Source organism: Plodia interpunctella, chromosome 20 (assembly GCF_027563975.2).
Source record: "Plodia interpunctella isolate USDA-ARS_2022_Savannah chromosome 20, ilPloInte3.2, whole genome shotgun sequence".
Taxonomy (NCBI): Eukaryota; Metazoa; Arthropoda; class Insecta; order Lepidoptera; family Pyralidae; genus Plodia; species Plodia interpunctella.
Genome location: NC_071313.1, coordinates 5,703,253 through 5,716,322, shown reverse-complemented (window position 1 = coordinate 5,716,322; position 13,070 = coordinate 5,703,253). Strand labels below are relative to the sequence as shown.

General features: G+C 35.7%; 1 protein-coding gene across 2 annotated transcripts in view; it reads left to right on the top strand.

Annotated features, from left to right (window-relative positions):
• LOC128678713 (cyclin-dependent kinase inhibitor 1-like) overlaps window positions 1-9,611 on the top strand; it is a 36,951-nt gene extending 27,340 nt beyond the window's left edge. For both annotated transcript variants that reach the window (XM_053760461.1, XM_053760460.1), the window contains one exon: window positions 6,326-9,611. In XM_053760461.1, the coding sequence (XP_053616436.1) occupies window positions 6,326-6,468 (143 nt within the window). In that variant the 3' untranslated portion in view covers window positions 6,469-9,611. The remainder of the gene's footprint in view (window positions 1-6,325) is intronic.
• The last annotated feature ends 3,459 nt before the right edge of the window (window positions 9,612-13,070 follow it).

Genomic DNA, 13,070 nt, shown 5'->3' with positions numbered 1-13,070 from the left:
GTGGAAATATAATTTACTTGTCGTTTTCATTTTCAATAATGAACGTAAATAAGACATGTATCGCAGGCATCATTATAGCAGTGGCAAAAATTGTATCAAGAATGTGGCGCGACAAACTATAAACTTAATTGTTTTTCTGCCTATAGTTGCGTGTTACAAATCTTTGTTATCCATGTCTCTAATCTTATCCTCAACTTTAGTTGCGGCTAGATTAATCATCTTATATGTTATCCGAAGATGTCAACTATAAACGTTACGCCATAGATACGAAGAAAACTTAAAATTATTTCCTTATTAAGCACATACTGGCATGTCCAAGGCTAACCGTTTAAATAAATATTATCGTAACGACTTTAGCATATCAATAAATCGTCTGTCAACAACTTAAAATTTATCTTGAGCAAAGAGTCCCCTGAATTCCCTCAACTGAACTTGACTTAGAGCTCCGTGTATGCATTAAACATCGATACGACTATCTACGGTTATCTACCATCAATCTTGTTGTCAAGTGCACGCGAAAACCTCTATTTCTAAGCAAACATGCCTCAGCTGCATTTTGTATTGACATTGGCTGGCACTCCGTTAGCGTTCACACGGCTCCTGGCTGTCAATAATGCTATACTATCTAGTATGAATGAAGGCCTTTGAAATAATTAATGACGATATTTTTTCATTTTCTCAAGGCTTGCATTTATAGAATTTTGATAAAATACTTTGTTTTTCTCATCAGACATACGAAAACATTCAGTTTAAAACCCCAATTTAGTGTTAGCACAACCATCAATTACCACATCCTGGTTTTGGAGATTATATCTCAGTAATTGCAGAGCACTAAAGCTAGGTCCCGCCTAGGTGTCGATTCTGCTGACTTTAAGTCTAAATCGTGTTTCATTGATTTTTTCGATAGTAGCTCTTATTGCGTGTAGTGTAGGACTACTATTGATAAAACAATTTAACGTTAACAGAATCTACGCCCGCTATCTAGTCGCGCATAGCCCAACAATTTTGCATCATCATTGGCGTTGCCACACGGAACAAAGCACCATTATGCAGTTTTATTGTTCTGCCGACTCCTATTGCAGCAATTGCTGCTACGTATAATATACAATATGTTGAAAACGAAAGGCTATAGGAACCGGCTATAATTAGCAATACCTCGGATGAGTAACACAAACTGAATGTGGCACTCGTAACAATCCGCTTCCTGTGACACAATTACCACAAAAATATATATTGATGGTATATGAGTGTGTCTAAATAAAAACTTGTTGATGCAAAAAAAAACCTGATGGGCCGCAATTCGAAGTATTAGTATATCAGATAATATTTAACAAATGTTAAGGAGCAGGCCACAAAGCACGCTACCTGGATGGCGTGTCACTTATTTGTTTAGGCCGCCACGTCTCAAAACCAGTAGCCGAGAGCACAAACAACTATACAATGTGTAGATATATAGATGGTGTTGCGCGGGATTAGTTTTTGTTAGCCTTTTTATCTTAGCGTCCAGTTGTACTAGGACCTCTTTTTAGGGTTGGTCCTTCTAGCCGGATTTTGTAAAGCTTTTCATGTTCGGACAGACTGAGTTTGACGGGGCGCCTTTCACTTGGCCTAGATGTTTGGGAACGGGTTTGTTACAATGCTTGCAGCAGGCGTGCCGACGTCAATCTAGTCGCCATTTTGGTCGATGGCTCAACAATGTATTTCCTGTGTAATGCAGCTGTAAATTCATAGACATAGGGGAACGATTAGATTATCCTTAGAAATAACAACGTTTACAAAATCATGTTTTTCATTACACCAACTAATTCTAAATTTGGAATCCTCAATTTCAAACAGGCTTGAAAAAAGTCTTCTGGATCGAATCGGGTCTGCAGCCCTACGGATTAAAAATAAAAAGCTCGGCGAGGCTAGTGCAGTGAGACGCGAGGCAAACCAACCTGTTTCTCGGTCCACGCCCACGCCTGACAAATCTGCGCCTTCATCCTCGTATCAACTCTATACTTAATGCATCCTAAGTGTTCAAAAACCATATTTATTTTATTATACACTGAATTGTCTGCTCTGTTGGTTGATGAAGCTAAGCTAATATGTTTTTTGTAATTGAAGAAAAATAATTTTAATGTAGTTAATGTATTTCACAATATTATTGATCGCGACGAAGAGCAATCAAATAATGATTCACGATCAAACAGCACACGATACGATATTCTTTACATCTTGACAATGATAAAACATCCATAATTTATCTCAAATGAGAAGTGTGGATGCAAAATCGAAGGTATTTTAGGAGTGGAAAGAGATGCGTCACCCTGGATTGGTCGGTCATGTCTGGACACGCTCGTGAAGTGACGCCATTAGTTGGAGTTGTTTTATTTCTCAAAGCCAAGCCTAATGTTTCTGGCTCCAGAAATATTAGAGTTGTAGAGAATAGCGTGGGCTCTGTCTGTCGTTCCACGAGTATAATCAACATTTGATTTTATTTTCTTGACCAGACAATAAGATCCTCGTTATCGCATTTACAAATTGAAAAAAAAAGTAATTCTTATGAGGATCTTGCTTTAGATTACTATAAGATTCTTAAATGAATCTTTTTAACCGTTTTACTTAAGAAACTTTTACCTCTTTTGAATTTCATTCTGGTATCGACCGTGGCTTTTGAAATAACTGCATCGGCGCATAATTTACAATAATTCCAGAATTGGGCACAACATTTGCGGCCCAGAATTTTCCATTGTGGCATTCACAACACCAACAATAACGATAATATGGCAATTTGGCAGATCAATTTTGCATAATGAATATGAACTGAGTGCAGCTGCCACTTATTCATATAGGTTTCTTGTTATTTGTGACATTGACTATTCAAAGTGCATACCCCTGTTTCCTTTCGGGAGGATCAAAGCTGATGGGACAACCACGTCGCCACGCTCACGTTCCCCTAAAAAAACTAATTTAACGCCAAGCAAGGACTCAATTTTCCGTGGATCCTTTAGTTTTTTGTCCGCCATCACGGATTCTAGTGTTGTCATCCGAGACGGATGCAAGATCATCAGGCGCGGCCTTCGGTGCGCGTGTCTTGCATATAATGCATCAATTTAAGCTGCATCGTCACTCGCGTTCACACTTCATAATGTAGCGTCTAACACATCACGATTCCAAGCTTGCGTCGCATCAGTGGCTAACTTTGCCTTTGGAATATGCAAACCAGTTAATGCCGTCACGCTCATGAGAAATGTTGAAATATTTCGGCGTCGTCGGTTTGTAATACAGGTTTTTGTGTTGTATTGTAAAACTGAGTGCACGGTAAACAAATTATATCTTGTACTCGGGCGTCGCGCCCGCGCAGATATTTAGGTCGACCGAAATAACCGCGCTATAGCTGGGCTCGTAAACATCGGTGGCGCTGGCCGGTCGAAGATTCTGTTTGCAAAAATGTTAAAACTTAATTGCTATCTAAATTATATTATATTGTTTTGAGAGTCTAAAGAGTATAATATAGTAATATGTATAGTAAGTTTGAAAGAAGATACCTCTAATTCGAATTGTGATTATAACAAACCTCAAGTTACGCAGCGCTATGGTAATGCTTACATTGACGATAAAAGATTGATAATAGAAATGATAAGTGGGCTGTTTGTTGAGCAAGTCGCTCACGGATTCAAGGCCATTTTGTTTACGCGTACGCAACACACACCCGCATATAAACGCGTGGTCGGCAACGCGGCCCGCTGGGGAAGTTTCTATCGCTGAATATTTAATAAACATCCGACCACTTCGCAAATCTGCCGGTTTATCTGTTGGTTAGAAAATGGCGGGAAACGCTTCATTGAATGTTTGGCGGGAAACTTGCGTAACCTCGTGAAAGTATTATCCATGATCTAAAATAGTATCAGGAAGCTAACAACAATCTTAGACTTCTTATTTGCTGCGTCACTTTCATGAGAGAAAGTACATTTTGCGAAGTCTGCTTGATTTCTTGCGTTTCTTATACCGTCATTGTTATAAAGTCTGTTGCGTAATCAACCCAATTCTTGGATATTATCATGTACATTAATATTATTTACTGTTTATTGTCCACGTGGCGGAGTGTCGGATTTTTGGCGGGAAGTCTGGCGTTGTCCAGTCGACCTTGGGCGCTGGCGTCACTGACATAGTTCCCGACTGCACAACCGACGCCGTTTTTTACCATGATTCAGTCAATAATAATACCTACTATGCCGTCTCGTAACTGGCCAACTACGAAATTTAAGGCTTTAGTAATAATTACAGCATAACCGACATGTGCTTCTTGCTTCTTATGTCGAAGAATGAGATCCTTTGTGAAGAGAATGAAAATGAAGCGAGAGAGGTGTGTAATGATATTAATAAGAGAGCTATAAACTGGCAATGAGACCGAGACATTGCAATGTCTCTGTACAATGTCAAATTCCTAATAACCAACAGTATATTTAAGCCATATGTATCACGTGCTATTGACGTTAGACACGTTTCTAGAAGGTCAAACGATATAACCGTTGCGTAGTGGTGGCCAATTATGATAAGAATTTTATAACGAAGATCTATATATTCCGTAGTTATAAATGTTATTTGTCAATTGCGTTGTTTATAAACTTCAGAAATAGAGCCATTGTTTTTACCGAATCCCTGTTTCTAGACTAAAAGCTTCGATGGCAAGTTTTCTTCACTTCTCATCTAAGATAAGTGTAGAAATTTCACTGGTTTCGGTTTTCAAATGATTGTCGTTCAAATTCCTATAATAAATTGTGTCCTTTGTAATTGTTGTGCACTTGCAAATATGATTGATAATTTCTATATTACATTCACTGTTTGAGCTACATCCACACCAGTTTCGAAGTTCATAATAATACTACTAGTAACATTTGCTGCGCGTGCGACCTTGGCGAGCGGTTGGCGTGTTGCTAACGCTTTTTCTTCTAATTTGTATTCTCCGATGCCTCTAATCGGTTGCTCCTGTTAAATCGCAAAATTATATGTAGCTTTCTAATCTCTATTTCATGATGAATGCTTATTTTAATAAATTTAAATGTGTTGCTATCAATAATTTTAAGTGATCTCACTTCAGGACAAGAGCCTAGTCAACAATTACTATTACACGTAGTCAAAAATGTAATAATTCAAAACTATTTTTTACATCCGAATTTTACGACGGAACATAATTTAATGCATTGTGGAACAATGCACGACACACTTGTCAGATACGAGTCGGTTTAAATCGACTTAAACTAAAGCCACGCTGAAAAACGGCAGTAACTATCGTTAAATTTTTATAGTCGAAATAATAATTCGTCAAAATTAGAAATGGGTGTCAAAGGGTTTAGCGGCTTGGGAACTAAAGAATTCCATTTCAGATAATAAGTTTAGGGCCGTAACCTTGTGGAAGAAGTCGTAAACGTCAACTGTCGCCATCCATTACACCCGTACGATCCGAAATTTAAACTAGAATAGTGTAAAAAAGAATGAGTGGCCATAGACATTAAATTTAAAAGTCCAATTCGAAGTTTTAATGACCGTGATTATAGGAGCCATAATAAATTTCTCTATTTTCGTAGTTATTTTCTTCTTCTCGAGTTTCCTGTATGTTACCGCCAAACGCTGTGTGGCAATGTTCTGCAAAATCTGTAATAACAAAAAGCGATTATGAAGAATTCAGTTTTTTATTTAATGAAATTAAAATCTTATTCCTTTCTGACGTTGCTCAACTGGAAGATTAAAGAACAGAATATTTTTGTCTCGAATTTATTTGACTTTCTAATCGTGAAGTTGTAAAATCTTGTATTGTACAGCAATCTTTATGCATTTACCAATTGCAAGTGCCACGCCTATGGCACTTTACGACATTTTTATAACCATTGCTCTTTGTATGACACTCGTAAAACTACCAACGCATGTTGACAGAACCCATTTGATATTCGTAGTCCCTGCTTTGTGTACATAGGAGACATCGTTTGAATAAAACATATTGCTTTGTGTTTATGTTCCGTTATTCCCACTTACGATGGTAAAGTGCTCACGATCATACCCACAAGTTCCAGGGCGTTAATTGTTGTTTCAGAATGTATAATAAAATCAAAAACTATCGTTACTAAAACAAAAACATAATCTCACAATATTGAAGATATATTATTTTATCTGGGAGATATATAAATTCTGAATATCCTTTTTGCGTTTAACTTAGATTCATTCTAATTTATTAATTTGTCGGTGGAGTATTTTTTCCATCACTCCGTTTTCAACCATCGAATTGACCTTGCCATCTTAATTGTCTACATAACGAAACTAAACTGTCTATTCTCCCTCTTTCCAGATTTCCTGAAGCCTCGCAAGCGGTTATCGACCAGTGGAAAGAAGTCGCCGGCTCACTCCCACAAGCACGAGTGCGGCCACGGGGCTCATATCCGCCCCCCCAAAGTGGCACGCCTCAGCCAACCCCACTTCAAGAGGAGCTAGACCACAAACAACCAGAACTCGACTAATGGCAGCTACACAACCGTTGCCCGGGTTCTAAAATCCTAATTTATTGTTTTTACTATGTGAAAACGGATTTATTTTGTTAAGTAATTTGTAAGATGGTTTCAGGCCCGTGTCCCGGTAGACCCGGGTCGTGGTGGCGACGTGTTCCGAAATAATTGAGGTCTATTATGTCAATGTGTCAAATTATATTCAAAGATTCAGTAGTTTGTTTTACTAAAGGAAGAAATATGTTGTGATACTCACAAAGTAGATCAGTCCAACTATGATTTTATATTTCAATTTTTTGTTCATTTGTTAGAGTGAATTCATTTGCTCTAGTATTATCATTCTTGATCAATAATTGTGGATCTTTAGTAGTAAATAACTTTTTGCAGTAACATTTTATACTTTTGTCATGTTTAAAAGACATTTTGATTGTAAGCATTTTCCGCTACTTATCGTAATTTAAAGCATCACACAAATCTTGTAACCAGAGAGACGCTAGCTTCGTGTCTGAAACTGCAATATTTATAATATATTACGACATTAATTTTAAGTTATTATGATCTCCTTTCGTATGTAAATTAAGTTATATTAGATTTAGTTTAGAAATAGTTGCGACTTTCAAAATTTTAAATAAGGTTTGGTCCGTGTCCTGAAGTTCAGTACTCAAAACGAAATGGCTCAATGGAGCGTTCACTCTTTGCTGAAATTAAATTTTGGTTGAGAACTCCCAACGCTTTTTCGACGCATTTCACGCTAAAGAACAATTTCCTTTCGTCCCTTTCTCTCTTCAATGAACGCGAGAGAGACGTAAGAAATATGTTCTGAAATAACAACAAAAGTCTAAGTATAATGTAAGTGAAACACAAATACACAATCGTGAGGGATTTCGTCCATCGACGGAGCAATTCGCCAACATTATTTCATTACGTAAGATTTAAAAACTTGAGTATTTGTGTTTGATTCATCCTAAACTCTAGCATATTTGTTTTGTTGTTGTATTTTAATGGATTATATCTTTATGAATATTGACGATTGTTTTTTTTTTATAATTGAATTTCTAAACGAGTTAGATAGTAGCTTTGCGTAGTTTTCCATTTGTAATTCTGAACAAACAATTCGGTCTCCAACCGCGGCCCTTTATAAAAAGTACAAATTGTTTCATCGTTTTAGGTCGAAGGGCCGAGGTCTGCAAATAAAAGTCAGGTGTCATTATCATCAAATTCATTAATCTTAGATTGTAGAACTATGGTATATTTTATTTCTTTTAATAACTGATACATACACTGGGTATGTCAAGTTTTTAACGGCGTCTGTCGTGACTTCTGGAACCAAAGTGCCGGCGAGTCCGGCCTAGACTTAATGAAATTTTAAATGAACTTAATGATTGACGACTAGAGTGAATTATTTACAGTACTGTTGGTAATTTCTGACTCTTTAAGTGTTCTTTTATAGCATGTTTTGACGTTATTTCAGATAATTATATGAATTATGTTCTGTGTGTTCTCTAAAACAAACGCAGTATTTACTACTTGACAAAACAGGTGTGCAGAATTAACTTTAGTTATATTTTGTATATCTCTCGTGTCAAATATGTAAATAAACTTAACGAATACTAGGCTATAAAACACAGTGCATAGATTATTGTAACTTATGATTCATAAATATGCCTCTGTTTGTGAGAAGACACCAAAATGTTTGGTATAAAAATTGTTATTTATTTTTCTTAACCAATATTTTTGTAACGACACGAGCATTCTCCCTTTCGTAATCACCGTCAGAAAGAAGTATGAAGAATATATATGTATAAATATATATTTAAATACTGGCCACTCTCTATCTTGTAATTTTTAATATAATATTTTTCTTTAACACCTGTGATGTATTAAATATGATCTCAGAAAATAATTTAACTTTACGCAATATCATATTTAATTTAATGTTAGTTACGTGTTGTATGTAACTAAGACAGTGTCCCTGCATTTGTATGAGAAACAGTTTAATACATCAGTTAATTTTATTTCGTTTATTATGGTATGTGTAGTTAGGACATAGTGCAGTGCAGTTCTATACATATTGGAAAATTCCGAATTAAGTTGGATTATGTTTTGTGATTATATGTTTTTGAAAATATATGTGACTGTTACTATTTTCATGTTTAACAATTTGTGGTGTTGTTCTAACTGCTAGAGCAGTACAGTGTTCGACAAAGTGATAATAGCGTACGCTGCTTGACGTGTCATTGCAACGCGTATTCTCATCTCTTTCATCACATCTATGATTGTGTCGACGAGAATATATTTGTCTCATTCACACAAACTTACATGAGCATAGAATGGTGACATGTTAAATTCGCCATTTCTGTCGCACTTTAGATATGTGTCTGAGCCAGTCTGATGGCCTATAAAATAATTGCAGTATGTATATCGCTTGAAATTCTGCCAAAAATTAATCCCATTTAATTAATTATTTTCCAAATGTAATCGAGGTGGTGTGGTGCGTTGAGGCTGGAGAATGTTTTGTAAGTTTGCTTTTTTGTATGAGTCTTTTGTATGAGTTTGGTTTTAAAATACAAAAATACAGACAAGTAAATAGTTGTAAAGGCCCTTGGCACTGTATATTAGAAGCACCATGTGTATTTATTATGGGGTCGGCCTGTGTGGGATACACGAAATGTATGTTTAATTGCCTATAAGCCGCAGAGGTGATTGTAATATTTTTTTAAAACGTGCCAAATAACATATACTGGAACCATTTGTAGTATACGAGTAGTTGTTTGGTCTTGAGATCTATACGGGCTCTGTCAAACCAATCTTGCATGTTCTCAATAGTTGTTTAAAGCTACATTATAAGGGTGGGTTGCACCAGTCAACTTTGACGTTAACTTTAATCTCGTCGTCTTAATAGTACTTTACGTTTTTCGACGCAAGTTAAAGTTAATGTCAATGAACTGATGCAACCGAACCTTAGTGATATATTGTCAATATGAGAGCTGTTTTTTCTGCAATAGAAGCGTAAATACGCTTACTCTTGTAAATACATGAGAAAGTAATTAATTCTATATTATATCAAGCTAATAATATAATATTTCTAATGTATAAACGACTTACATTTAGTTAAAAAAGCTTACTCCGTAACTTTTTTGTTTTTATTTCAAAACCCACAAACCTTACACTATGATTGATCACACATACTCGTGATGACGGCGAGAGAACGGCATATTTGAAAAACTAGTACATATAATAACTAGCTGCGCCCCGGGCCTTCTATCCTATGGGAATTCCGGCATAAAAAGTACCCTATATGTTATTCCAGGTTATATTCTACCCGTGTATCAAATTTCATAATAATCCGTCCAGTAGATTTTGCGTGAATGAGTAACAAGTCATCGTCACAAACTTTCGGATTGATAATAGTAGGGTTGATGCAAAACACAGTTTTGTTTGTGGAAAAACAGACCTGGGCCTAATCCACCGCTTGCTGATGAAGTACCTGATAGCTTAAGTATAATGTAACAAATAGCGTTAAAATTATTACATAAATATAATGTTGTGTAGGGCTAACTGGCAAATAACTTCAGGCAGATCTATCTAGCAGTAAAGTTTATCTATCAGAATACAATATACCTATAATAGTTATCAAAATGTGGTAAAACAGGCTTACTGTGTATATTAAAAAATATATAGCCCCTGCGAATCGGAAACCGACATACAAAGAACTCTGCTCAACTCACGCAGCGCAGGATGGAATAAAAGAAATCTATAATGAACAGTTTTTACGAATGGAAATCTGTAATTGCAATTTAAATTATGACCGTGCTAACACCATTTAGTTATTTCCACTTTCGTAATCAGCTGAAAGGTTTATGGTGCTCTTTGAGAAAATATTTATCACATCACAATGTTTCCTTCCACCGTTGAGTAGTGATATTCGCATTAATGGCAGAGTACGGAACAGCAGTGAGCAAAGGATACACGCTTGTTGCACATCGCTCTGACAGGATATGAACTATCCTATACAATACTAATTACTTACTATGATAGATATGACAACTCTATAACACGATAAAGATAAACTATTAAAAATGGTACTGGCTGTTTGGGACCTCAACGCAGAGAAAGCAACATGAGCTAGTAGTTTTTTAATAACGTAGGTAAGCACATAGAAATGAATTTTATTTATTTTAACCATGCAAATAGATATGCGGGGCTACCTGATGGTAAGTGGTCACCGCAGTCTATCAACGCCTGCAACACCAGGGGTGTCAGATAAGCACGATTGTCACAAAGTAGGCTGAGAGCCAGTGGCCTCTCTCACCCTTCAATCCGGAATACAACAATGCAAGTACAGGCGACCTTTGTATCAAGATTTACCTCTAATATATTACACCTACATAAATATTATGTCCATTAAATGGAATAAAGCTTGATGTACATAATGTTATTACCACTTACATACGCTCATAGATACGTCTACTGCACTACGGTGCAGTCATCTACGAGTATGTTACACATAGGCATATATACTGTGCCCTGGTCAGGCTGGGCCTCCTCTCCTGTCTGAGTTTCGTCATAAATAGTATTCCATGTGTATGTGCTAATTATGGCTTTTTTTATCCTACCTACTAGTAATTCGAGGAAATTGCCCAGAACAGATAAGGCTGACGTAGAAGTAAGGAGGCCAACACCCGGCAGTGGGTCGCGGAGGCTTGCAGTTGCAGATGATGATTCTACTTACTAGTACAACAAAATTTGTCAAAATCCGTCTAGTTAATTTTGCATGAAAGTAATCATTATCGGCGAAGTATTTGTCGAATCGTGATGACTTCGATGTAAATTGCTGGTTTATCCTTGCATTTATACATAAAGCTAGGTATGCCTCCTATATACTTAACTTAAACCTACGTTGATCCAGCCACACACGTCTCAGTTAGCCATTAAATGCCCAATTTTTGAGTTCATGAACTTAGTAGGATTTATAATATAGTTTTAAAAAATGAAACAAGTAATTGGATGCTCGTATGAAAATGTTTACTGATATCACAATCAAGTCTACACAACTACCCGATTACCCATTCGTGTACACGGCGAATATGATGATACATAGAATACAATAGTACACTCAACCGCCGCAACATGGCGGACGTCGCTACTAACACGTAACATTTAACGTGATAACTGGAAAAGTTCCTGTGCTAGAATTTAAGGGCGCACCTATACTTTGCTATAACATGGCCGTCTAGATTTTTGATGTTAGTTATTTTTCGCGAAATTGACACTATTTATGTGATACTAGCCCGTATAGGATAGTATTCTGCTGAGTTGTTTGATATTAAATAATTTTAATAGTTTCTTGAATAACTTATCGTAATAGACCACATGTGTCGATTCTGATAACGTCAAAATTGAAACATGAATAACATTGACAGAATCGACATCTACGGTGTTAGATGGAATATGTGAAAAATGTAAGTAAACAAAACTAAGAGAGACGAATTTTCATGTGTTTCTAAATTAATTTATTTATTGATGCCAATTTTCGCCAATTATTAACCGCCAAAGATTTTTACAAAACCTTTTTTAAAATGAAATAACACGCGTTTAGCACAGGTGCGCTCTTAATTTTATCTAAACTAACACAAAATACATTCTTTTATTACAAAATCATGAACAGAAATCCATGCACGTGAATGCAACAAACAACGAAAATATAAGGTGCCTTGCACACTGCACTGGAATTATGGTTACCATTACAGAATAAAATAATAATGAAGTAAACTTATAGGTGCATTATATATAGATACAATTCAAAATGTGTTAAAATGCTGACTTGCTGAATTATACATAAGTACTATTCGTTAGCTTGAAACATTTACATATATTATAATAAAAGAATGTCCCTTGTGGATCTACGTGTCTACAATACTTCATGAGTGACAAAAGTAAAAAACGTCTAAATTGAATAGAAAATTACTCACTAATCAGTACAACACTATTTGATTGGAAATATTTAAAACTTTGTGTTAAATTTACAATTTAAAATGCTAATTTTCCAGTTACAGCCAAAAAAGTATGCGTTAGCGTTTAAAAATCGCCGGTTTTAATAAAACGGTGCTAGATAAATTATTAGAATTAAAATAAGGTGTTATTGTCTCAAATGGAGTCAAGCGACCTCGCACGCAGCTGTTACTACATTGTTTTTTTAGAATATTACATGAGTGGTCACTCACATGCACACAGCTCGATTTTCTGAGACTTTTGATAAATACGAATAACTATACATTTATATACAATTACGATAATAGAGTATTACACTTAGGCACATCAATTGTTATACAATTAGTATTTAATTCGAAAAAGTGATTCTGTCACCGATATCAAACTGTTCTCTACCACCAATCTAATATAATTACGTGATTATTAAATAATTTACATATGGGGTTAATAGTTACGATATAACAGAAATGTTTAAGATTTATCGACAAAAATTAATTGAATATCGCGAAGAACTTTATATGCTACAACATTTATAACATTCGAAACATTATAGAAATAATCTGAATGCGACTCTTTCTTATATAATCAATACATAGAATA